This window comes from Mesoplodon bidens, assembly GCF_964165515.1.
Source record: "Mesoplodon bidens genome assembly, chromosome: 6".
Lineage (NCBI taxonomy): Eukaryota > Metazoa > Chordata > Mammalia > Artiodactyla > Ziphiidae > Mesoplodon > Mesoplodon bidens.
The window spans coordinates 45,530,191-45,555,420 of NC_138162.1; the positions used below are offsets into that span (position 1 = coordinate 45,530,191).

The 25,230-nt window shown below is 50.5% G+C and overlaps 1 protein-coding gene across 5 annotated transcripts; it reads left to right on the top strand.

The window, feature by feature from the left end:
* Positions 1-1,396: 1,396 nt before the first annotated feature.
* MYORG (myogenesis regulating glycosidase) lies at positions 1,397-24,193 on the top strand (the record flags this gene model as incomplete). Of its 5 annotated transcripts, XM_081236793.1 has the most annotated exons (7): positions 1,397-1,531; positions 8,893-9,037; positions 11,199-11,314; positions 12,019-12,094; positions 12,307-12,541; positions 13,773-13,859; positions 14,309-15,402. In XM_081236793.1, the coding sequence occupies 7 exons, from the start codon at positions 1,397-1,399 to the stop codon at positions 14,412-14,414; spliced, it is 900 nt and encodes a 299-aa protein (XP_081092919.1). In that variant the 3' UTR covers positions 14,415-15,402. The 5 variants fall into 5 exon arrangements, with proteins under 5 accessions (XP_081092919.1, XP_081092920.1, XP_081092918.1 ...); XM_081236794.1 differs by lacking the exons at positions 1,397-1,531; positions 8,893-9,037; positions 11,199-11,314; positions 14,309-15,402 and adding an exon at positions 20,156-24,193 and having other exon boundaries at positions 11,902-12,094; XM_081236792.1 differs by lacking the exons at positions 1,397-1,531; positions 8,893-9,037; positions 11,199-11,314; ... (2 more) ...; positions 13,773-13,859; positions 14,309-15,402 and adding exons at positions 16,902-17,016; positions 20,156-24,193.
* Positions 24,194-25,230: the final 1,037 nt, after the last annotated feature.

A 25,230-nucleotide genomic window follows, 5' to 3' on the forward strand; every position in this document is an offset into this window, starting at 1 on the left:
GCTGCCAGCTCCTGAGTGCTGAGGTGCAGCTCTCCACCCTCAACTCCTCCAACCCACGCCTAACTCCTCCAGTGCAGGGACCCTGGTTAGATGATGAGAAAATGCCAAAGGGAGGCAAGGACGGAGAAGGCACCTGCAGGACTCACACGGCCCATACTGGCCCCCACCTGAGCCTGTTTCTCCCCCCACCCCGCCCCGGTCAGCATACCCACCCCCCGTCATCTGGGCCCCAAAACCAAGCTTCCTACTACTACTACCGCCACCACCCCGGCCTCCTTGACTCACCCTTCGAGAACATGGGTACCTCCTCTTTTCCAGGCAGGGCCCCCGCCAAGGCTCACTTAGACTGCTGCCTTTGCTGCTGACATGCTGTGTGACTCTGGCCCACTGCTTAACCTCTCTGGCCCTGAGGAATAAGGGAAAGGCTCCCTCCCCACAAGATATACCTAATTCCCTGGCAGGCAAGGGCTTCTAGCCGAGGCAGTGTAGCAAGTGTAGTGGAGAGACGTACAAAGCTGGCAGCCAGCACTTTCTGGGTCTAGGGAAAGTGCATGGTTCCCTCCTTCTCTATGTGGGAGGTTGGAGGGGAGGAATCGAGGCCTTAGTTTGCCCCCTGCCACCCTTGCCCCTTGTAGATACTGCCTTAACACTCCCTCTACCCTCAGCTCTGGCTGCCACCCAGCCAGGTTTCTCCGTGCTCACTAATTTATTTCCAGGAAGGTGTGTGGAAGACATGAGCCGTGTATAAAATTTTTTTTAACATTTCCATCGCAGTATTGACCATCATCCTTGGTTGTGTATCGTGTAACACAAATAATGATATTAAAAGCATCAAACAAGCCAGCCTCAGCTCCCTACCTGGGGTGCGGGCAAGGGGCAGATGGGCCGGGAAGGGCAGAGGACCGATCCTCTGAACGCGCATTTCACCCTACCTCCACCTGTGGGTTCCCAGGCTAGGCCTGCCACTGACCAGCTGCAACGGCCCTGGATGACTCACTTGACCCCTCAGAATCTCTGTTTCTCTTCGTCACAGTGAGAAGCTTCGCCTAGAAGATCTCCAGGGACCTTGTGAACTCTTGGAAGTTGGGCTCTTTTGAGAGACTTGAGGCAGGAAGAGACTGGGGTAGGGAGGAAGTCAGACCTCTTCACCTCTCCGGGGATGGGGCTGAGCCAGGTGATATCATAATGGGCAGTGCCCATCCTAGAGAGGGAATCAGGGTGGGGGAGGAGCAAGAAGGCTGTGAGGGAGGGAAGCTGAGAGATCCTCCACAGGAGGGGGGTCGCAGCAGCTGGGGCACCTGCCGAGCTGTCTGGAAAAAGGGGGGGGGGTGGTCACTGATGTCTTGCAGGAGCCCCTGGTAGGTAGAGCCCACCACGGCATCCCCTAGACCCCACTATGTTCCTCCTTTCCCGTAAGACCAAGACCCCCATCAGCACCTACAGGGACTCCTACAGGGCTCCTACCTCCATCAAGGAGGTCTATAAGGACCCACCTCTGTGGGCCTGGGAAGCCAACAGGTTTGTGACTCCGGTAAGTGGCGAGCTGGGGCGGGGGTTGGGGGTCGGGCAGTCCAGAGTGTATGGCTGAGGGTGTCTGGATCACTGACAGTGTGTGGTTGTCATTATATGTTTGTAATTCTTTGTAGCTTTGTGTGTGTGTGTGTGTGTGTGTGTGTGTGTGATTCATTTGCTTAGCCATGGAATTTATCATGATATATATAAAGTAATACGAGATCCTGCCCTCATGGTGCCCTCCTACTCCACCAGGGTAGGAGATGGGGAGAGATAGATGATAATCAAGAAATAAATAAGAGTTTTGTAAATTGTCCTAAATTCTGTAAAGGACATAAACGGGGTACTGGAATTGGAAAGTAACCAGGGAGAGCTACTTAAATAGAAGTAATGAAAGAGGGCTCTCTCTTTCAAGGTGACATGAGCTGAGACTGGAAAGGTGAGTGAGAAATAGCCATGTGAAGAACTGAAAGGATAGGATTCCAGGCAGAGTGATCAGAAAGTGCAAAGGCCCTGAGGCTGCCTGTGGGCTCTACCTACAGGCATGTTTTTATGCATGCTTATTACAGTCTCCTGTGTCTGTACTTGAGGACAGGTGGCCAAGTGGGGTTGTGCGGCTTTCACAAAATGGAGAGAAGATCTGTAAGTCTAATTGTGACTCTGCCCAAGGGAGTTTATCTGTGTGTACCACCTAACAAAACTTTGCTGAGTACTTACATGTGTCAGGGACAATGTGGTTACAGTGAAGGGCCAAGCCATGCCTTTGAGGATCTCTCGGCAAAAAGTGAACAAAGTAGGACTGCCCAGTGTGGAACATGCACCAGCAGAGGCTTGTGCTGGTATAACAGCCAGAAAGCCACTCCCGGGACTTGAAGGGCAGGTCTGCTAAGAGATCCAGAAGAAGGACGCTCTGAGCAGAAGAGGAATGTGAGAAAGGGCAGCCCAGGGGCAGGGACCCACCAGGAACTGAGAACTGGAGCAGAGGGAGAGGCCAGCCCTATGGTAAGAGAGAAGCCTGCAGACCATGAAGGGCTTTAGGTTGTGTTGAGAAATGTGGTCATAATGGTCCAGACTTTTGAGCCTGGGAGTGTCATGCTTGGATTGTGAGTGACACACTCTGGCCACTGTGGCAGGAGATTGAAGGGGCTGGAGTTGAGGGCAGGAAGCCCAGTGAGGTGGTGAAGGATGAGGGAAGAGGATATAGGTGGGAGATAAGGAGAGACTGTAGCAGTGAAAAATAGGAGAGTATTTTTGAATAGGAGACTATTGTTGATACTCTCAATAGTACTCTCCTACTGTTGAATAGGAGAGTCTTTTAAAAATAATTTTTATAATTACAAAATAAATATATGCTCAATCAGAAAGTGGGGATCACTCAGAGAAGCACAAAGAAAACAGCCTATAATTCTCACTACCCAAAATAACTACCGTTAATTTATTATTATATGCCCTTTCAGGAAGCAAATATTTTTTTATGAAGGTGGTGTCATGTTATATACTAATATTTTGAATCTTGCTTTTTTCACAAAACCATATATCAAGTACATTTTCCTGTGTCAAAAATATTCTATAATGTAATTTTAATGACTATAGTATTTTATTTTATGAATGTACCAAAATATGGTTGAGGAAATTTAGATTATTTATAAAATTTTGCTAGTATAATTATTCTTGTACATTCTTTGTATATATCAACTATTCCCTTAGGATAAATTCATAGATAGAAATTGTTGAGGGAAAGGATATGTGAATCTAAAAAACTTTGCATATACGCTTCAAATTGCTGTGATAAGGGTTATAATAATCTACATGCCCACCAGCAAAATACGAAAGTGTCTGCCTGCTTTTCCAAACTCAATAGGAGGGAATTTTTAGGAAGCAGATAACACACCTTGGTCACCATCTAGATATAAAGAAGAGGGGAGAGATTAAGAGGACTTCTGGGTTTTGGGCTCTGGAAAACTGGAGGAAGGGCAGTGCTTCCAACTGAGATTTGGAATTGCAGATTAGAGAGAGATTAGGAGTTCATCTGGGGACAAAAATATTCAAGGGCTTCCAGGAAAAGATGTCTGCTGTGTAGCTGGATATACTTACCTGAAGCAAAAGAAAGAGGTTTGGGCTACAGACATGAATTCTGAAGTCAACATATAGGTGGTAGCTGAAGTCATAGAGATTGCCAAAAAAAGAGTAAGAAAGTGGCCAAGGATAGGGCTTTGGAGAATATCAATATTTCAGGAGTAGGTGAAGGAAGAAGAGCCATAAAAGGAGACAGTGATAGGATGAAAATCATAGAGAAACCAACAAAGACGGCATTATTAGACAAAGCTCGGTGTCAAATGCTGTCAGCACAGAAAGGAATCTCTTGGATGTAGTAACACTTAGCCGCCTGGCTAAACAGCTTCAGCGACTGGTGAGGAATGAAAATCAGATAGCAGTGGGATTAATAATGAAGGAAAAGGCTTCTGCTTCTGGCAATATGGTGGTCTAGAAACTCTGCAGGGCCCTCCTGCTTCCAAACAACTAGGTCCTGCATAAAAATTAATTTTCATTTTGTTTTGCACTGTCAGTGGAAATGAGTAGTAAGTATGCTAAGACAGGATTACCCTGAGGACAAACGCCACTATCAGTACTACAAGCAGGAGTTTAAGCCTTAAGCTAGCTGAAAGATGGAGCAACTGAACCTGTAAATTCCAAACTGAACCAGAAAGTCCAGTGATCTCTGGCTCCCTTCCTCCCCAACACACACACACACACACACACACACACACACACACACACACACACACACACAATGCATGTATATCTTCTATGGTGGAAAATATCCTCAATGTAGGTTTCCAGGAATCCTTAGAGTATGGTCAATTAAATCTGAGCTCACAATAAAAGACATAAGGAAACAAACCACCATATGACAGAGTCAACAGAAACAACAAACAGCAGACTTAAACCTCCAAGGATGTCAGATATTGGAAATAATAGTTAAAGAACACAAAATAATTATGAATTTTTCTGAGCAAAATGTGAATTCATCAAAATGAGGATGCAACAAGAGATTATATTTTGAAAAGAATGGACAGATTTTTTAAAGAAATGAAATTTTAGAAATAAAAGATATATGTGTTAAAACCCAAACTCAATGGATGGATTAAGGAGCAAATTAGACACAGCTTAAGAACATCAGTGAAATGAAAAACAGAGCAGGGGGACTTCCCTGGTGGTCCAGTGGTTAAGACTCCACGCTTTCAATGCAGGGGGCACGGGTTCCATCCCTGGCTGGGGAACTAAGATCCCACAAGCTGTGCAGTGTGGGGGAAAAAAAAAAAAAAAAAACAGAGCAAAAGAAATTTCCCAGAATTCAGCACAGAGAGACAAAGAGCTATAGAAAATATGGAAGAAACATTAAGCAATATGAAAGAAAGAGAAGATCCCACACAACTACTCGGGGTTCCAGAAGGAAAGAGCAGAAAGGAGAGTAGTCATTATCTGAAGAGACAAAGGCTCTTGATTTTCAACAACTAACGAGAAATGAATCCATGGATTCTTAGATAACACGTGAAACTGCACAACACCAGCTTAAGAGATGACCTTAAAAACATGCAGAGAGAAATTATTTTCAATGTGTCCTCCTTTCAAGAACAAAAGAAAGATAAAGACACTTACAGACAAAAACTAAAATATTTACTACAATAAGACTTATAATAGGGGGCTTCCCTGGTGGCACAGTGGTTAAGAACCTGCCTGCCAATGCAGGGGACACAGGTTCGAGCCCTGGTCCGGGAAGATCCCACACGCTGCTGAGCGGCTAAGCCCGTGCACCGCAACTACTGAGCCTGCACTCTACAGCCCGCGAGCCACGACTACGGAGCCCACGTGCTGCAACTGCTAAAGCCCTCGCGCCTAGAGCCCGTGCTCCGCAACAAGAGAAGCCACCGCAATGAGAAGCCCATGCACCGCAACGAACAGTAGCCCCCGCTCGCCTCAGCTAGAGAAAGCCCACGCACAGCAACGAAGACGCAACACAGCCAAAAATAAAAATAAATAAATTTTTTTAAAAAGACTTATAATAAAGGAACTTCTAAAGGATACATTTTGGGGAGAAGGAAATGACAACAAAAGGAAGGTCTGAGATGCAAGAAGGAATAGTGAGCTAAGAAACTGGTAAACATGAGATAAATTTAAACATTGTCCATAGAAAATAATTATAATAATTTTTAAATTTAAAGAAAGAACCAAAATATTGGAAAACAATATCATGTAAATTGTATATTGGAAAACAATATCATGTAAGGTACAAGGATAGGAAAGGAATTTTTACAAAAACTGTCATTATTCACAGATGATACAGTTGTGTTTATAGAATCTACAAATTATTAGAATAAGAGAATTTAGAAAGTTGGATGAATTTAAGATAAGAAGCATATTTAGGAAGCATAATCTTAAAATATATATATATCATTTTAGCAACAAAGAGTGAGAGTAAGTAGAAATAAATCTAACAATGTGTGCAAAACTGAATGGATAATATTATAAAACTTTGAATACCTTAAAAAAAATACTTAAATGAAGAGGCATAACATGCTCATGAATAGGAAGAGTCACTAACATAAAGATTCCATGCAATTCTGATTAAAATCTCAACAGGAGTTTTTGAAGAATTTGACAAGCTGTCTCTAAAATTTATAGAGAAGAGCGAAGGCCCAAGAACTAGCTAAAACACACCTGAAGAAGAAGGGGACTTGCCCAGTCAGATATTAATATTTATTACCAAGCTATAGAAATCCATAAAGCATAATATTACTGTAGGGATACACAAATTGATTAATGGAATAAAACAGACCAGAAATGGAGCCACACATATATGGAAACGATATACAACAGAGATGACTGAAAGTAAAGCTATGGGAAAAGATGTATCAGGCTTGGGGTGGCATTACCAATCTGTGGGATAAGATAGATTACTCAATGAGACAACTGGTTATCCATGTGGACAAAAATTAAATTGATCCCCTAATTCACACCAAACCCCCAAACAAATTCCTGACAGATTAAGGCATAAATATGGAAAGTAGAACTATAATTTTAGAAAAAATTATGACATTATCTCCATTATCTTAGATTATGGATGGATTTCCTAAGTCACAAAAGCACCACATAAGAGATGAATAAATTCAACTATGTTAAAATTAGGAACTTATGTTCATCAAAAGACACCAAAAAGAAAATGAAGTTACAAGCCACCAGCTGAGAGACGATAACTGCAACATGTAACTGACAAACGAATATGTAGAATATATAAAGAACTATAATTCTCTGGGTTAAAATGAACACGTTTTGACTCCTTCCTAAAACCCCTTGAAAACTACAATAAATGCATATTTAAGACATAAATTTGCAAGAATAGTGAGAAGGAAGGACAATGACAACAAAATTTCAGAAGCTGGAAAGTGTGATAGATAAGTAGTAACTGACACAGCAGATCTGAGAAAGCTGAATCCAAAGCCAGCAGTGGGAAACACAAGACATAATTCAACTTAAAACTGCAGAATTTTTAAAAGGCTCAGAAATTGGTAATACTAGGTTTCTTTGGAACAGAAGATGGGACAGGGCCAAGGCTGAAACAATAATGATTTGAAAGCTAAGAAGCAATTAAACCCCCTCTTCTATTCCATGCTGTAGGGTGACTGCTCGCACAGCAGAATTAGGGTCTCTGCAAAAGTCAGAAGGCTTATTTTTTTGGCAAGGATCTCAGGACTGGAGATTCCAGGCCCGGCTAAGTGCAGGGTACCGTACTGAAAACAGATGAACATCCGTATGCTGAATGCTAAACCCCCAGCAGCCCTCTTCTCCACTAGGTTCTCAGAACAATGGCAGCTAGATCACTACTCTCAAGCCAAAGACTGAAAGAGTATCTTCCAAGGGATCTGATCAGCCCAAGAGAAAAGACCTACAGATGCTGACAGAGTTTGCAACAAATAGTCTAGCCAGAGCATCCTACAATGATGCCCACCCACAGCTCAAAGCCTCCAATGAGCCTTTTTAGTCTCCTACTCATAAACATGAGCAGACAATCAAAGATTACAGACATCTGAGGAAAGCCTCGAATGGAAACACTGAAGAGTCTGTGAGTTCTTCTAAATGATTGTGTGTGTGTGTGTGTGTGAGCGTGTCTGAGTGTGTATGTACATCTATGAGTGTATCTGGGCGCACAGATCTATGTGTATGTCTGGATGTGCATGTGTTTGTGTGTATGTAAAACTCAGGGGAGTGCTAAGTCTTGGGGCCCCTCCACCCATATGGAGTATGACTGTGTAGGATCTGCCCACAGAACAAAACCTCAGCTGGGCACGGAGGATCCAAGAAGCCCCTCAGCTGAGGGGTTTTCAGGGGAGTAGGAGCACTAGAAGCAGCAAGGTCTCATCCCAGGCCAAGAGAAGCCTCTGCTCTTCAGATCATAAAGATGAAATGCGGTGCAACGGTGTCATCCCAGCACCTTGCTGCCCACTATGATGAGAAAGTCCTTTCTGGTGTCTGACTTTGCTGGGCATCCCACCGCTGTAACCCAGCTGTCTTTTCATCCCAGCTGCCTACAGAGACGTGGGCCCACAACTAACTTGGCAATGTGCCTTTAGCTGAGGACAAGGGGACCCTTGATCTGGGCTTCTACAGATCCAGCCAAACAAGGGGTGTTGGGATAAGATGAGGTGAACCCCAAGAAGCAGAGGGGCCCAGAGCCTGAACAAAGATCAGGAAAAAATCAGGACAGGATGAGGACCAGCACAACGTAAATGTCAGGGTCAAGGGTAATATTGGTGTCAAGATGAGAGCCACAGCAGAATTAGGGTCAGAGAATTAGATTTTAAAGTAGGTGCCCCTCTGGCCCCATCCTTCATCTCCTTCAAGGTGCCAGATTCACAGAGAGCCCTTCCTGTCCAAAACACCTGCCTAAGGTAGCCAGCTCCCAGGGCAGCCAGCCTTTCCTGAGGTTGTTCCACGGGCCTGTTGCTCTGTTGGGGAAGACCCAGGCCATGCTCCCAGGCAGCACACAGTCTGGAAGAAAGAGGACAGGAACACCGAGCTCTGCCCTTATAGGTCCCAGTCAAGGAAAGGACAGAAATAAGAACATCAGAAAACCACTCTGACTGAGGGAAAATGTTGGGTTCCAAGTCCGAGCCTTGGATGGAAGAAAAGGAGAAAAGGGTGATTCAAGCAAAAGAACTATGCAGAGGGAACCAAGGCTGGCCTGGGGATCCCTCTGGCATAGGGAGAGGGTTGGGAGACCCACCTGGGCTGACCTAAATAGGGGCTAAATCTAGGTCCAGCTGGATACCAAGGCTGGGGTCTCCATGCCCCTAGCCATCTCCTCCCCTCTCTCCTTGCCAGGCCCTGACTCAGACTGTGAAGCGCCACGTGGATCCTGAAGCCCTGCAGAAGATGGTCAAGTGTGCTGTGCAGGACTACAGCTATAAGAGTTCCATACCAAGCCACCCCTACTTGCCTGAGAAATACTGGCTCTCTCAAGAGGAAGGTAGGGCCTCACGCATCACCCAACTGTGACCCCATTCAGTGACCCCAACAAAGACCCTACACCTGAACCCAACTTGACTTCTGACCTCCACCCTGATCCTATACAAACCTTATCCCCATCCTCGACCAGGGCTTCTTCTCTAATTACCCCCATTCCAGCTTGATTCCCAACCACCTGGCCTGACCTTGATCCTGACCCCTGACCCTGGAGGAGGAGGTCCAGGCTCTGCCTTTTGGGAGCTCCCAGTCTATGCCAAAGAATTGGAAGAGGCCTGGGCCTTATCCCTAGAGAGAGGGAGGGAGCATTAGCCTCCTCCAAACAAATTCCTCCATGTGTATTCCGGTGCTATCTTCTCCCATCTTCTTAGTGACCCTGTTCCATCAGGTTCCCTTCTCTCCTGCGTCCCTCTGCCGCACCACATCTCTCTCCCCTCAACCTGGAAGCCTTTTCTAATTTCCTCCTGTCTAAAAATTCTCTCTCGCTCCTCCCCTTCACAGCCAAGATTCTTAGAAATAGAGTCTATGTCTCTACTTCCTCACTCCTTATGCTTTATGAGAAGTTATCTTTCTCATTTGGTTAGGTGTTTATTATGTCTTCCTGTACATTCCAAAAGAACAGAGAGTCTTGTTTTATTTAGAGCTGTGCCCTCTCCACCTGGAATAGCAGCAGGCGTCATAAGTATTTGTTGAATGAATTGATGATTAATCTTCAATTGAAATTGGGAGTCTGCATCTCCTACACTCATGTTTAATGTTTATTAAAACTGATCTTGTATGGTTCTAATTACCTCATCCATGGGACTCTTCAGTCTTTTCCTCATGAGACCTACCCTATGTATTACACTCTGACCACTCTCTACTCTGTGAAACTCCTTCCTTCCTCAGCTTCTCTGATGCCTCAAATTCCTGGGTCTCTTGTCTAATCATTCTGGAAACATGGGGTTCCTCGGAATGCTGATCGGAGCCCTCCTCTCTCCTTATTCCTCTCCTGAGACCGTTTAATCTAACCCACATCTTTAATTACTGACAACTCTAAGCCTTTATTTCTACTCTTGTCCTCTTACCAGGATTCCACTTTCCTTTATCTGATTATGATCAAATATACCTGAATGGCCCCAAACACTTCAAACTCAGTATGTCCAACCCACCAACCTAGAACTCCAAGTCCCAACACACTGTCCCACACATACACGCACCTGCTCTTACTCTAGGGCTCCTAGAACTCCTTTCCTAATCTCTCACATGTATTCTTTAACATTGTTAGCGTGGTGGATCAGAGAGGAACTTACAGGACACTTAGGTGACTGGATGGGTGGGGCTTCGGAGGGTTTTAAGTAGAGAACTGTCTTGGTCAGATTTTCATTTATCATAAGTGCCCCAGTTTCTATGTAGAGATCGGATTGTAGGATTTCAGAATGAGGCAGGAAGACCAGTAAGCTAATAACAATAATAAAAACAATAATAATGTGATGATGATGATGATGGTAGTTTTCTCTGTGCCAGGCATTGTTCTAAATGTTTTACATATAATAACTTATTTAAATCTCACAACGACCCTATGGGGTAGATAGTATTATTACCCCCATTTTAAAATTAAGGAAACAGAGACAAGGTGAAATTAATTAACTAGATCAAGGTCACACACAGTTAATATCTGGCAGAGCTGAAATTTGAACCACAGGAGTCGGTCTACAGAGTCCATCCTATTAACCATGACGTTCTTGTCTCCTGGTTTAGGCACTGCAGAGATACAGGAGTGATATCATGGGGGACTGGAAGAAAGAATAGAGTCAAGTGATTTTAAGGAGGCAGAATAAGCAAACTTTGAGCCTGGATGTGGAAGATGAGAGGGAGGATTTGGGAGGAGGCCCGTTTCCAGGGTTTCCAGGTTGGCTGATTCAGAGAGGGTGGTGCCAGGATGAAAAGTGCTCAGCTCAAAGGACCCAGGCTCCACTCAGAAGCTTGTCTTAGGTGGGATATAGGCTGCATCTCAGTGCCTAAATAAGACAAGTATGGGGCCAGGCTGGGCTTTTCTGGCCTACGGGAGACGAGTGAGAGTCCAGCTTTGTGCTGGGGATCAGAGGAAAAGCATCTAAGGGGTCCCAGATCCTGGGGCAGAATAAGGAGTAATACTGTCTTATGTCTCCACCCCTATGATCAAGCAGACAAACGCAACCCAAACCACCTGTGCGGTAACCGGTATAATACATGGAGGATGGGACCTTACAACTGTACGGGCTGGAACAAATGTGCCACATACCTTCCTCGGCTGCCTAAGGTATCTACTGTGCCCAGCAAAGATGCCTGGGGCCTGGGACCACCCCCCACTCCCCATGTGCCTCCCAAACCACAGTGTCTGATATTTCACCATTAGTTTCTCATCCCTTTCCCACCAACAATGCTCCAAGGCCTTTTCCCATCTGTGAGACTAGGGTTTATAAAAGAGTCCAGCCACGGCCCCAGGCATGAAGAAAGAGGGAAGATGTAAGGATACCAGGCAAGAGTAGGGGCTCTTAACTGTAGGTTGATGGCCGACCTCAGGTTGACTGAACCCTTCTGAATCAGAACTTCCTCAAGAATCAGAATCAGAATTTTTCATAAGTTCCCCAAGTGATTCTGATGGGCAGGTAACACTGCAATATTGAAAAATCCCTATTAGGGAGACACAAAGACACAGCTACGCAGAGTCGGCTAGACAAAAAAGGGTAAAATCAGAGGCAAACGGTGGGACAGGGATGTCAGAGGTGCAGGTCCAGACCTGGTCCACCTACAGCTCCACTTCCCCCACCCCCACCACCTGGGAGGCGGAGTAAACCGCGTTGCCCAGCGACAACCCCAAACACCCAGAACGTGGGAGAGTAGGGGAGCTTCTGGAGGGCGGCAGAAGGCGCGGCCTGGGACTAGTCTGCGTGTTCTGGGAGAACCCCCAAAGGAGGAACTCTTCCGGGTCAGAGCTTGAGGCAGCGTGTGTGCCACTTCCAGGAGACCGGGATGGAGACAGCAGTTCGAGGAATGCCCTTGGTGTACCCTCCTAAGCCGGAGCGACTCAACGCCTACGGTAACAGATGGTGGGGCAGTGGAGGGAAATGGGTAGGCCAGAAGGACGGAGGGATGGAGACCCGAGGTACGGGGCGGAGGCCGAGGGCCCTGGAGAGGCTGTAACCTTGTCTCTATCTGTTTGTGTCTCCATCTCTTCCTGTCTCTGACCCTGTCTCTTCCCATTCCTGTGACTGTGTCTGGGTCTCCCGGGCTCGGGGCCCGCGGGCGCAGAGCGCGAGGTAGTGGTGAACATGCTGAACTCGCTGTCACGGAACCAGCCGCTGCCAGAGATCACGCCCCGCTGCGGGTGTGTGGACCCGCTGCCGGGCCGCCTGCCCTTCCAGGGTTATGAAAGCGCTTGCTCGGGCCGCCACTACTGTCTGCGCGGCATGGACTACTGCGTCGCCGGGCCACCCTGCACCGAACGTCGCCTGCGACTTTTGCGCACAGAGCAGCCGACTGCAAGGTTCGCAGGGCCGCGCGCGCAGTAGCCGGGCCCCGCCCCCAAAACAAGCCCCGCCCCCAGAGTCCCCCCTACCCCAGCTGCGGACGCTCCATCCTAACCACTTCTAGCCCTGACCTGCCTCTGTGCCAGACCCCACCCCGCCTCCAGCCCGCGCGGTCCGCTTACTGGCGCCTCCCTGTCCCGCCCTGGGGCCTCACGGCCTGAACGTACGGCTGAGGCGGGAGAACCTGCACGGAGATACCCGAGTTCCTGATCCTGTCCCTCCTGAACTGGGCTCAAGGTCAACCTGGCTCCTATACGTCTTCTGGAGGCTCTGCCCGAGGGTTTCTTTGAGGAACAAACTCCGCACACCAGTTTGCTCCCCCTTCCCACACCCGCCGGCCCCGCCCCCTACCTGGTCACCCGGCCCTGGAGACGCAGGTTCTAGCTTGCGGCGTGCCATGTGTCCTCAGAACAGTGTCCCCTATTCCTGGGCCTCAGGTCACCGTTGGTAATGGGCAGGGTCATCGCTGGGTTCTAAGAAGGCAAGGAAGTGGTGACCGCATTACCAGAAGGGCCCTGGCCTCCTCGGAGCCCCGCACCACCTCTGGAGGTAGACAGCCTCGCGTGTTATTGTGGAGGAAACTGAAGCTCGAGCGCTCAGCCGAAGCCCAGACTGCAACGCGGTCTTTTCCCTGCACTTGGCGTTAGACAAGGCTGGCTGAGCCTGGGAGAACTCCAATGTCCGCGTCTGTCTAGAGAGCTGTGAAAGGGGGAGGGAGATCCTGAACCCTGTCCCTAACCCCGTGGTGATACCCCGTCCCTCCCCAGGCTGAGAGAGACTGATTCATTGTGCAAAACTGGGTCTTATCCCTCACAAGGGCGTGGAGGAGCAGGAAAGTGCCTAAGCCTCAGAAACGTCGCCTCGTCGATAAGCTGGAGTAATTGCTGTCCCATGTTGAGGATACGGAGGCTCCCAGGTCCTCAATGACTGTACCCCAACCTTCCCCAGAGTACAGCATTCTCCGCCGCCCAGCCTGGGCGGCAGAAACGAGGCCTTAGAGGGAGAGGGACTTTAGGTGTCTTCCCAGAGGCGACGTTTCAAGGTCTTGAAGAGACAGGAGGCCAGAAGGGAGGATCTCCGAGCAGTAGGACTGACACCTGAAGTGCGGCTCAGAGTCTTGGTCTGGGTTGGGGCGTAGAGGGAAGTCAAAAGGCCTGACCCATTCCTGCCCACCGCTTCCTTCTCCAGGAGTGTATCGCCCTGCGAGTACCGGAAGGGAATGCAATGTGCTGTTATAACTCCCCCGCCGTCATACTACCCTTGTCCGAACCTTAGGTAAATCTGGCGCGCACACATGCAAATGCGCACCCACACAGAAGCTGTAACCTTGGCATGGCGGGGGACCCAGGGACTAGTTGGGATAACTGACCGCTGCGATGCACCGACTGGAAGATGACACCAGGGGGCGATGGTGCCATGGGGAAGTCAAAGCTGGCAACTAAATGAGAGGGCATGGAGATGGCATTGAGGGTTTACAGGTTGGCAGTGGGGCTTAGAGTCAAGAGATCAGGGCGTTAGGTTCAGGGCTTGAATTAAAGTGTAAAAAGTCAGTGTTAGGGAGCGGGTATTGGGAGTCAAAAATTTAACAGTAGAACCTGAGGTCAAGAGGTCAGTGTTGGAGCCTAGGGCCATTATTCGGGACAAAATGTTGGGATAAGATTAGCGCTGAGAATTGGAGTCAGACATATGAGGGTCCAAAAGGGCCAACCCATCTCTCCCCACAGATGGGAAACAAGTCACTTCAAGAAGACCGGTGGCCCCCAGAGAAACAACTATGTCTTCCACCCTGAGTTTGTGTCCGAGACCTATCCTGACTACCACTGCCGGTAGAGCCCGGGCTGCCCGGGGCCAAGGGGGCTGAACAATAAATAAATTCTTCATCCTAAAGGCTGCCTCTCATGTCCTTACCCAGCAGGATCTGGCAATGAGGAGCCAGTCACTCAGGCCTCTGCCAAGCCCCCTCAACTGAGATAGAGTTTCTCAAAGTCATCTTGCCCTGAGCCCTCCCCACTCCATCATCTCAGTACTTGCCTTGGGTGGCCCTGAGTGCCCTCCTGACGCATGGCAGTAGCCCTATGAGGGGCATGACCTCCTCCTTTCCATCCCAGAGCCCAAACTAATGGGCCCACCTAGCCACGCAGGAGGGCCCATCTACCTCCCATCCTAGGAGGGCCCCACAGCTGCCATTTCCCCAATATCCCACAAACCTAGATGTCCCTTCACCCCCATATCTCAGTGGACCCAGAATCGCCCATCCTGCAGTCAGAGCCATGTCCCTATACTCAAAGCTCTTGATCTCTGTTCCCAGAGTCTCCGTCACAGCGACTCCAAAGTCCATGTTCAGATACCCTTGCTGCCCTCCCCCACCCAAGGCCAAGAGGTCCAAAACAATTTTAGAGGGTTTCATGATCAAGAAATTTCAAATTACAAAACAAGCCCTGCATCATCAGAAAATCTACAAACAACAAATACTGGAGAGGGTGTGGAGAAAAGGGAACACTTTTGCACTGTTGGTGGGAATGTAAATTGATACAGCCACTATGGAGAACAGTATGGAGGTTCCTTTAAAAACAAAAAATAGAACTACCATATGATCCAGCAATCCCACTACTGGGCATATACCCAGAGAAAACCATAACTCAAAAAGACACATGCACCCCAATATTCATTGCAGCATTATTTACAACAGCAGGTCATGGAATCAACCTAAATGCCCATCGACAGATGAGTGGATAAAGAAGTTGTGGTACATATATACAATGGAATATTACTCAGCCATAAAAAGGAACGAAATTGAGTCATTTTTTGAGACGTGGATGGATCTAGAGACTGTCATACAACAGAGTGAAGTAAGTCAGAAAGAGAAAAACAAATATTGTATATTAACGCATGTATGTGGAACCTAGAAAAATGGTACAGATGAACCGGTTTGCAGGGCAGAAGTTGAGACACAGATGTAGAGAACAAACGTATGGACACCAAGGGGGGAAAGCTGTGGGGGGGGGGTAGGTGGGGATGGTGGTGTGATGAATTGGGCAATTGGGATTGACATGTATACACTGATGTGTATAAAATTGATGACTAATAAGAACCTGCTGTATAAAAAAAATTTAAATTAAAAAACAAACAAAATTAAACAAAGCCCTGGGGGACTTCCCTGGTGGCGCAGTGGTTAAGAATCCGCCTGCCAATGCAGGGGACATGAGTTCAATCTCTGGTCCAGGAAGATCCCACATGCCACAGAGCAACTAAGCCTGTGCGCCACAACTACTGAGCCTGTGCTCTAGAGCCCGTGAGCCACAACTACTGAAGCCCACGTGCCTAGAGCCTGTGCTCCGCAACAAGAGAAGCCACTGCAATGAGAAGCCCGCGCACTGCAACGAAGAGTAGCCCCCACTCGCTGCAACTAGAGAAAGCCCACGTGCTGCAACGAAGACCCAACGCAGAAAGAAAAAAAAAAGCCCTGTTTCTCTGTCCCTCAGGGAGCAAGCGGTGGGGTGTTCTGGAGCCTCTAGGATCTTCAGTATTTTTGCACCCCATTCCTCCTGGGTGCAGCTGTATAGCGGGGCACGCCCACCTCCTCGCAGCAGGGGCACTTCTAAGGGCTGCCACGAAGGGGAGTGGGTGGGGGAAGACTGCAAAATACGGAGCAGAATCCGGTCTTCTCAGTCCCTGATCTCAGGCACTGCTGGTCTGGTCCGGTGGGAGCTGACAGCTTGGGCCTCCCGGCTGATGGAACTAGGCTCCACTCCGTGGGGTCCTTGATTGGATCCGACCTGCACTGAGCCGCTGAGATCCTCCCAGAATTCCGCTACCCTTTTTCCATATGGAAAAAGAGCTAATGAGAGCGTTATACCGAGACGGCCTCAACCTCCCCAAATCTGGAGGAAAAGGAATCCCAAGGGCCAGCTCTGTCCCTTTACCCTGCGGCTCGCTCCTTCTCATACACATCCCAAATTTAGCCGGCAGGTGCGAGAACCCTAACCTTCGACAGCTGCACCTCCCTCCAGAACTACAGTTCCCAGCAGACCTGGGGCAGAGCCCCGCCCGCGTGCGGGTAAGCGATGGTCCAGAGGGGGCGGGCCTGCAGGCGGGGGGCGGAACCGGGAGGCACCGGGCTGGCGGCGGGCCCGAGCTGCCAGGAGCTGGGCACAGAACAGAAGAGGAAGGTGGGGGCTAAGGGGCGTGAACTCAAGTGCGCGTGACAATGTGGGAGGATGGTCGGGCGCCAGGGGCGGAGCTGGACTCCGAGACTCTAGACGAGACCGAATGACTGGGGCGTGGCCGAGCAGCCAAGGGGCGGGGCTCGAGGACGGCCTCAGCTGTTCCCAGCTAGGCAGCGCCCCGCGCCGCACCGTGGCAGCTCAACTTCTGCTAACTTGGAGGGGATCTGCGGGAGCCTCCATTCACCCCCACTTCTGGGGTCACTTCCGTGAGTGCGCCCAGCGGGAAGACCTTGGGGGGTTGCTGAGGGAAAATATTTCCTGAACTTTCTCTCTGACACATGAATAGGTGGGGCGAGCCTGGACACCTGGGCCCCTTCTTCGGCCGCGGTTCCCAGCGGGCGACCGCCCTCTTGACCTCAGTCTGTCCTTTCGGACATTATAGCTGCAGCGCTGGGAGTGGGTGTAGAGTATTCCAGGCTGTAGGCTCAGTCACTCTATACCCCCGGATCCGCTCGCTGGGCAGGACGGGGAGAGGGCCCGGATAGAGTTGCCTTTGGCATTTCCACCCCCCACCCTACCCCTGGGAATTGTGTTGGACAAAGGACCCAACGTGGAATGGCCTCCTTTTAGTTGGGCTAGGCCCGACCCTCCCCCTTAAACATGACTAGGGGCTGGAAGCCAAGACTGAGGTTGACTGTCAAGTGGGGAGAGGCTTGGCTAGGGCAAACCCTACCTGCCAGCATTAGCCTGTGGCTGGCCAGATGGCGGAGGCGGCAGATTACAGGGGTTTCTGGCACCACCGTTAACACCAGAATCACAGTTCCTCCCCCACAGCCCCTGTACCAGATGCCATTAAAATCACCACTTCCCATCCCCAAGAAGCCTTCCTGGGGCAAGTAGCAGCACCAGCCCTTGGGAATACAGGTCTCACCATGCCCACAACCTCCTGATGGAAGCCTGTCCCACCCTCTTGGCCACAAAGCTCCTTTTCTCTCCTGCATTCAGATAGCCAGTCAGACCATTAGCTCCCTGTCAGGGTTAAGCTGGGATTTTGGATTCAGGCAACACTGCTACCTGAGTGACTTCAAACAAGTTCCTTTTTCTGTTTGGGCCACTGTTTCCTCATCTATAAAATGGGCACTGCAGCTGTGCCTCCTATTCAGCATTATTGTTAGGGTTGGATGCCATGGTGGCATTAGGGAGACCAGCAGAGGGCCTCTGGGTTTTTGTCCTCATCAAAGAACCTCAGAACCCTACAAAGTAAAAATTCTCAAGACCTAAGTGTTTGAAAAGGCTTTTGAGGTCACCTTGGTGGACTGGCCATGCCTCCAGGGGTCATGAGATAGGCTGACTTAATATGAAAGTTTTGAGGATGAGCAGTCTCTGTCCTACTCAGATACGGACCCTTTCTCCCTATTCCCTTAGTGCCCAGAATGGGGCCTTGGTTGTCTCGAATGAATTGAATATAAATGTACAGCTGGTCTGGCCTGGGCCACCTAAGGCCTTTGGGTCCTGCTTAGCTTAAGGGCATCAGCTAAAGGCTATGCCTGCATTTTCCAGGAAGGCTTTTCCAGCCTATACCTACAGGAAGGGAAGTCCATAGTAGGTTGGGGGAATTTTGAAGGCTAAGTTGTATGGGATGAGAGGAAGGGAAAAAGAGACTGTTCTAGACCAGCTGGAACTGACCCGTTTAGGGAGTTGGGGGAGGGAGCTCAGAGAATAAGGCCCTGAGATAGAACCTCACTGGGGTGGGGGGGGCATTATGGGGAGCTGTATGTTGACATCTGGGATAAAAATTCCAATCTGCACCTGGCACCTGGCATTCTTGATAATCTCTTCATGGGAGAGGTGGGGGAAGTGAGAACGCTGAGCAATTCTGGTGTCTCCTTGGAAATTGCTGGGGACTGGCATCTGGGAGGAGTCTAATTGCTGTTTGCCAATCGCCCTCTCTCCTTCCCTCCAGCTGGAGCAGGTGGGCAGCCAGCAGGCTGGCAGTGTATGTCTGTGTATGCACGTGGCTGGTGCTATTTCTTTGCTGGACTCTGCCCTGAGGGCTGAGACAGGAAGGGTCAGTAGCCTTGAACAGCAGGTTTGGACACACACCTCCTCCCAAGTCTGTGTTTCTGTGTAGTCATATCTGAATCTTTAGCATGCAGTATATAAGAGTGGATTGTGTAGTAGGGGGTGTCTGATTGCCAGAGAGCTGGTAGGTGGGGGAGAGAAGTTGGCCCAAGATGGGTGGGTGAAATTTCCTAAAGCAGGTGGCCTGAGGATTGAGGTTAGGAAAGAACTGAGCTTGGTAGTCATAGGATAGGCTTGGCTGAAAATGGAATCAGAAGGACAGGTGAGAGCATGTATGCCTTGAACTTCAATTTGCAAAGCTCACACTCCTGAACTTCATCATGGGGGTCATGAGCAGCTCCCAAAACTAGGGAGAGATGTAATCTGGTAAGTGTTTTAGAAAGATCACTATAGCTGCTGTGAGCAGAAGGCATTGGAGGAAAACAAGTTGAAAGCAGGGAGGCCTATCGGGGAGGTGTTGCAACGATACAGGGGAGAAATGACAGTGCTCTAACTAGGGTAGGGGCAAACAGGACAGTGGGTGAGTGCTAGAGACAAAGCCAGAAGGTAGCTGGCCCACAGGTGTGGTGCTGGCAGCAGAGCAGGAAGGTGGGCAGGGAAATGGACTTGGTGATCCTGATGGCTGAGAGCAGAGTGGAGTTTGAGAGCAAAGAGAGGGAGATGGGAGAAGACACCAAGCCCCCATGCTAGGCTCCTGACCCCAGTCCTAAAGTCCAAACCCAACCTCACCCCCCCTCCAAACCAGGCCCTTGGACTGAGTCTGGCTTTGAGTATCTTCTCTAATCTCCAGATTTAATATGGCTTCTGACTCAAGATTAAATTCCATGCCTGAACTGTTCCCCTTCCTCTCTCCTCTCCCGCTCCCCACACAGGGAAGCCAGCCTCCTGCTGTGTCAAAGGTCTTAAGGAGCTGGCTTGCTTATCCCCCCTCTCCCACCATGGCCACATCTCTGGGAAACCAGACCCTCTCCAGATTCCTCTCCTCTTCAGGCTGAACTGCCCCCATGTGTGATCCAGGGAGGCCTGATTAATTCTGTGATCCTGGACAGCTCCCTGACCCTGTCTGGGTTTGTTCCTCTACCAGGAAAATGGTGATGCATACCATCTGCCCCTCCCCTTCAGAGTCCTGACTAATTTTGGCAAGCAGTGGGGCCCATGAGAAAGGGTAGGTAAAATGCAGACAGAACGACCTGGTAAGAGTAAAGCCCTTTCGTCCCAGTATACACTTTCCCAAAATATACACTTCTTTCTTGTGGCAGCAAATGTAAAAACTATGGAAGGAGAAAGCTCAGTTCCACCTCTCTCTTCCCCTTCCTGACTCAGGCAGGCCAAGTTCAGATGGGCTTTGTCGGGTGGCCCCACTGCCTGCTCCTTCCTTAACTGGGGGCTGATGCCCGAGAATCCTCAGGAAAAGAGCCAGGCCTACCCCCGCCGCCGCCGACCTGGGAGCCACACAGGTCGTAAGAGCCCCGAGGCTGTCGCAGCTGCAACCATGTACACCTTCTTGCCTGACAACTTCTCGCCTACCAAGCCCAAGCCGTCCAAAGAGCTGAAGCCGCTGCTGGGCTCCGCAGTGCTGGGGCTGCTGCTGGTGTTGGCCGCGGTGGTGGCCTGGTGCTACTACAGCGCCTCTCTACGCAAGGCGGAACGCCTGCGGGCCGAGCTGCTGGACCTCAACCGCGGTGGCTTCTCCATTCGCAACCAGAAGGGCGAGCAGGTCTTCCGCCTGGCTTTCCGCTCGGGCGCATTGGACCTCGATTCCTGCAGCCGCGACGGCGCCCGGCTTGGCTGCTCTCGCACCGCGGATGAGCGCCCACTGCACTTCTTCATCCAGACTGTGCGGCCGAAGGACACGGTCATGTGCTACCGCGTGCGCTGGGAGGAGGCAGCGCCGGGGCGCGCGGTGGAGCACGCCATGTTCCTGGGCGACGCGGGGGCGCACTGGTACGGCGGCGCGGAGATGAAGACCCAGCACTGGCCCATCCGCCTGGACGGCCAGCAGGAGCCTCAGCCCTTCGTCACCAGCGACGTCTACTCCTCCGACGCCGCATTTGGAGGCATCCTCGAGCGCTACTGGCTGTCGTCGCGCGCAGCTGCCATCAAGGTCAACGACTCAGTGCCCTTCCACCTGGGCTGGAACAGCACGGAACGCTCTCTGCGGCTGCAGGCACGCTACCACGACACGCCCTACAAGCCGCCCGCCGGCCGCGCTGCTGCGCCCGAGCTCAGCTACCGCGTGTGCGTCGGCTCCGATGTCACTTCCATCCACAAGTACATGGTGCGGCGCTATTTCAACAAGCCATCGAGGGTGCCAGCACCTGAGGCCTTCCGGGACCCCATATGGTCCACGTGGGTGCTGTACGGGCGCTCGGTGGACCAGGACAAGGTGCAGCGTTTCGCTCAGCAAATCCGCCAGCACCGCTTCAACAGCAGCCATCTGGAAATCGACGACATGTACACGCCTGCCTATGGCGACTTCGACTTCGATGAGACCAAGTTTCCCAACGCCAGCGACATGTTCCGCCGCCTGCGCGACGCTGGCTTTCGCGTCACGCTCTGGGTGCACCCGTTTGTCAACTACAACTCATCGTGTTTTGGCGAAGGCGTGGAGCGCGAGCTGTTTGTGCGTGAACCCACGGGCCGGCTCCCTGCTCTCGTGCGCTGGTGGAATGGCATCGGCGCCGTGCTCGACTTCACGCGCCCGGAGGCCCGCGACTGGTTTCAGGGGCATCTGCGACGACTGCGTTCGCGCTACGCCGTGGCCTCCTTCAAGTTCGACGCTGGAGAGGTCAGCTATTTGCCACGGGATTTCAGCACCTACAGGCCGCTGTCCGACCCCAACATATGGAGCCGGCGCTACACAGAGATGGCGCTGCCCTTCTTCTCACTGGCCGAGGTCCGTGTGGGCTACCAGTCACAGAACATCTCGTGCTTCTTCCGCCTGGTGGACCGCGACTCGGTGTGGGGCTACGATCTGGGGCTGCGCTCGCTCATCCCCGCCGTGCTCACTGTCAGCATGCTGGGCTACCCGTTCATCCTGCCCGATATGGTGGGTGGCAACGCGGTGTCTGAGCGCACAGTGAGCGGCGGCGATGTGCCCGAGCGTGAGCTCTACGTGCGCTGGCTGGAAGTGGCCGCCTTCATGCCAGCTATGCAGTTCTCCGTTCCACCCTGGCGGTACGACGCCGAAGTGGTGGCCATCGCGCACAAGTTCACTGCACTGAGGGCCTCACTCGTGGCGCCGCTGTTGCTTGAGCTGGCTGGTGAGGTCACTGACACGGGAGACCCCATCGTGCGCCCCCTCTGGTGGATCGCGCCGGGTGACGAGACGGCGCACCGCATCGACTCACAGTTCCTTATCGGAGACACGCTGCTTGTGGCGCCGGTACTGGAGCCAGGCAAGCAGGAGCGGGACGTCTACCTGCCCGCAGGCAAGTGGCGCAGCTATAAGGGTGAGCTTTTCGACAAGACGCCAGTGCTGCTCACGGATTACCCCGTTGACCTGGACGAGGTCGCCTACTTCATCTGGGCATCCTGACCCAGCCCAGGACCCAGAAACCCCACAGCCCTAACCCTAGTCTTCATGTAGGCCTCTAACCCTGCATCACAGCCACACCGGGTATCCCCAGGAAGTCCCCATCTCTGTACCACCCACTAAGTGGGTACTGAAGTAAATGTGCTGGAGCCAGCTCCTGTAGGGCCAGGGGAGAAGATGCTAAAGCAACCTCCCACTCCAGTGCACAATCCTAACAGCCCTCTTTCTCTCCATACTCACTCCAGTCTACAGAAACCTCTTCCCTGGGCTGAGGGCAAGAGAGCACAGAGGGAAAAGGTCAGCTCTCTTCCTGTCAAACACGGTTGGGTTTTAAAAGCACAGAGAGAAACCTCACCCTCCATCCTGGCCTGAGTGGCCATCTTTGTCCTTCTGAGGTGGTGACTTGATCCTCTTTAAGGTCCCAAAATAGCCCCCAGCCACACTTAGAAAGGGCACATTTTCAGTGTTGGAAGCCAGGTCCTGAGTCCCCAGCACTGGCCTGACCTGTGGCTGACCTGGTCCCACCCCAGCTGGCGAAAAGAGACAGAGGTACCTGGCCAACTGACAAGGAGGCAGGAGGTCCCCTCCCAAAGGACAGGTGGACTAGGCTCAGCACAGAGCCATCATCATTGTCCCTCATTTGTGAAGAGCTCCTAACACCGCACTTATGCATCTGTGTACACACATGGTTCAGCCCTGGGCCAGGGCCACTGCCTGATGGGCAAAGACTTGCAAAGCCATGCAGGCCAGACTTGATGCCTTAACTCAAGAACGTGTGTGTGTGTGTGTGTGTGTGTGTGAGAGAGAGAGAGAGAGAGAGAGAGAGAGAGAGAGAGAGAGAGAGGGAGAGAGAGAGGGAGAGAGAGAGGGAGAGAGAGAGAGAGAGAGAGAGAGAGAGGGAGAGAGAGAGGGAGAGAGAGAGAGGGAGAGAGAGAGAGAGAGAGAGAGAGGCATCATATGTCCCTGGTGCAGTACCTCCGAGGCTGCATAAGCCTGGAGGGAGAGGGCAGGGAGCAAATTTGAGGTTTTGATTGTTGACTTGGTCCCTTCCTAGGTGATGTCTCTAGGACTCTAGTAGGAAATAAACAGTCCTTTCCAGATTCCTCAGCTGCCTCACTCCCTGCACACGTGAGGTGTGGCTTAAAAGTTCCTAACATTGTTAGGGACTTCCCTGGCAGTCCAGTGGTTAGGACTCTGTGCTTCCATTGCAGGGGGCACAGGTTCGATCCCTGGTCTGGGAACGCCACAAGTGGGGGGTGCAGCCAGAAATAGAAAAAAAAAGGGGGAGGGAGCGATGTTCTTATTCTGGTAGTGGTGTGCTTTAGCACAAAAACTACCGCACACATCGACTCCTACAAATATACATACAGGGTAAGGTCTTTCATTTTAGCCATTTTCCCTTTCTAAGAAAAGCAACCTCAGCCAGAGTGAGTTTCTCCTGACTTTGCAGCTGAGTCTGGGGAAGGAGTGCCTTGCCAGATTAGGGAGGTGGGAAACAGGGCAGGGCTCAGCTTCCCGTAATGGCTTGGACAGCAGAATCAGTCCCTCACCCCCTAGCGAATGCATCTCTTTGCCCTCCCCTCCACCCCCTCTATTTTCTCAGTGTGAAGAATGCTATGCTAATAATGAAAGTTTAGGAGCACTCACCCATGATTCTACCACTCATCTGCAAGCTGTAAGCTGCTTAACCTCACTGAGCCTCAGTTTCTTCGGATGTAAAATGGTGATAATAACACTACCTCCCAGGTTGTTAAGGGAATTATAAGCACAGATTTATATAAGGTGCCTAGCACAAGTAGGTGCTCAATAAAAGCTAATATAATGGGTTTTTTTTTCTTGTTTAAAAATAACATGGATTTTTCCGGGCCCCAGCTCCCAGCCCAGCTGGCTTCCTCTGGGCCTGCATGTGACACCCTCTTCCCAAACCTCTGCACATAGCACCCAGTTGAACTCTGAGTTTGTGACCCAAGGGACACTGTGATCCAGGAGAGAGGCAAGGGAAGAGACATCTGAAGTGGAATGTCAGGAGCCAGGAATCGCCAGGAGATGGGGAGTAAATGGAATTAGCTTCCCTCGCCTTTTTGTCAAGAGCATTTACTGATCAGTATTCAGTGATGAGCCTCCCTGGGCCCTGGTGCACAGTCATGGGCTGTGTGTGGAATGACTGTAGAAGGAGGGCACCCAGGCTGGGTCCTGGAAACTTCCCTAAATGGCTGGAGAGCATGACTCACACTTGAATGGCCCTCCACTTGCTATGCAGGCTGAAGCCAGTTGACCTAACCTCTTGAGGCTTGGTTTCTTCATCTTTAAAATGGAATTTCTAGGACTCACTGAGATGTGTCTGTAAAATACTTATGCAAAAATTGGCAAAGAGTGTTAAATAAATGGTAACTCCCATCAACTCAATTCTAAACAAGGAACAAAGGAAAACTCTGCCTAAAACTGATACTGTACCCTATTGGGTAGCCTCTAGCCACATGTCGCTTCTAAATTTAATTTTTAAATTAATTAAAATTAAACATCATTAAGAATCCAGTTCTTCAGGCACACTAGCCACATTTCAAGTGTTCAAAAGCCATGTGTGACTAGTGGCTCACATGTTGGACAGTGCAGATTATAGAACACTTCCATAGTTGCATAAAGTTCTATACCCCAGGACCAAGTAGTGTGTGCTGTCTGAGATGGCATAGGGGCTGAGGTTGGGTAAAGTAATCTGGAAGGCTTAAGTCATCAGGCATGGAGGAGGAGTACCCTTTAGAAGGGCATTGATGGAATCCCCTGGGGGTCCAGTGGTTAGGACTCCGCACTTCCACTGCAGGAGGCCCGGGTTCGATCCCTGGTCGCTGGGGAACTAAGATCCCAC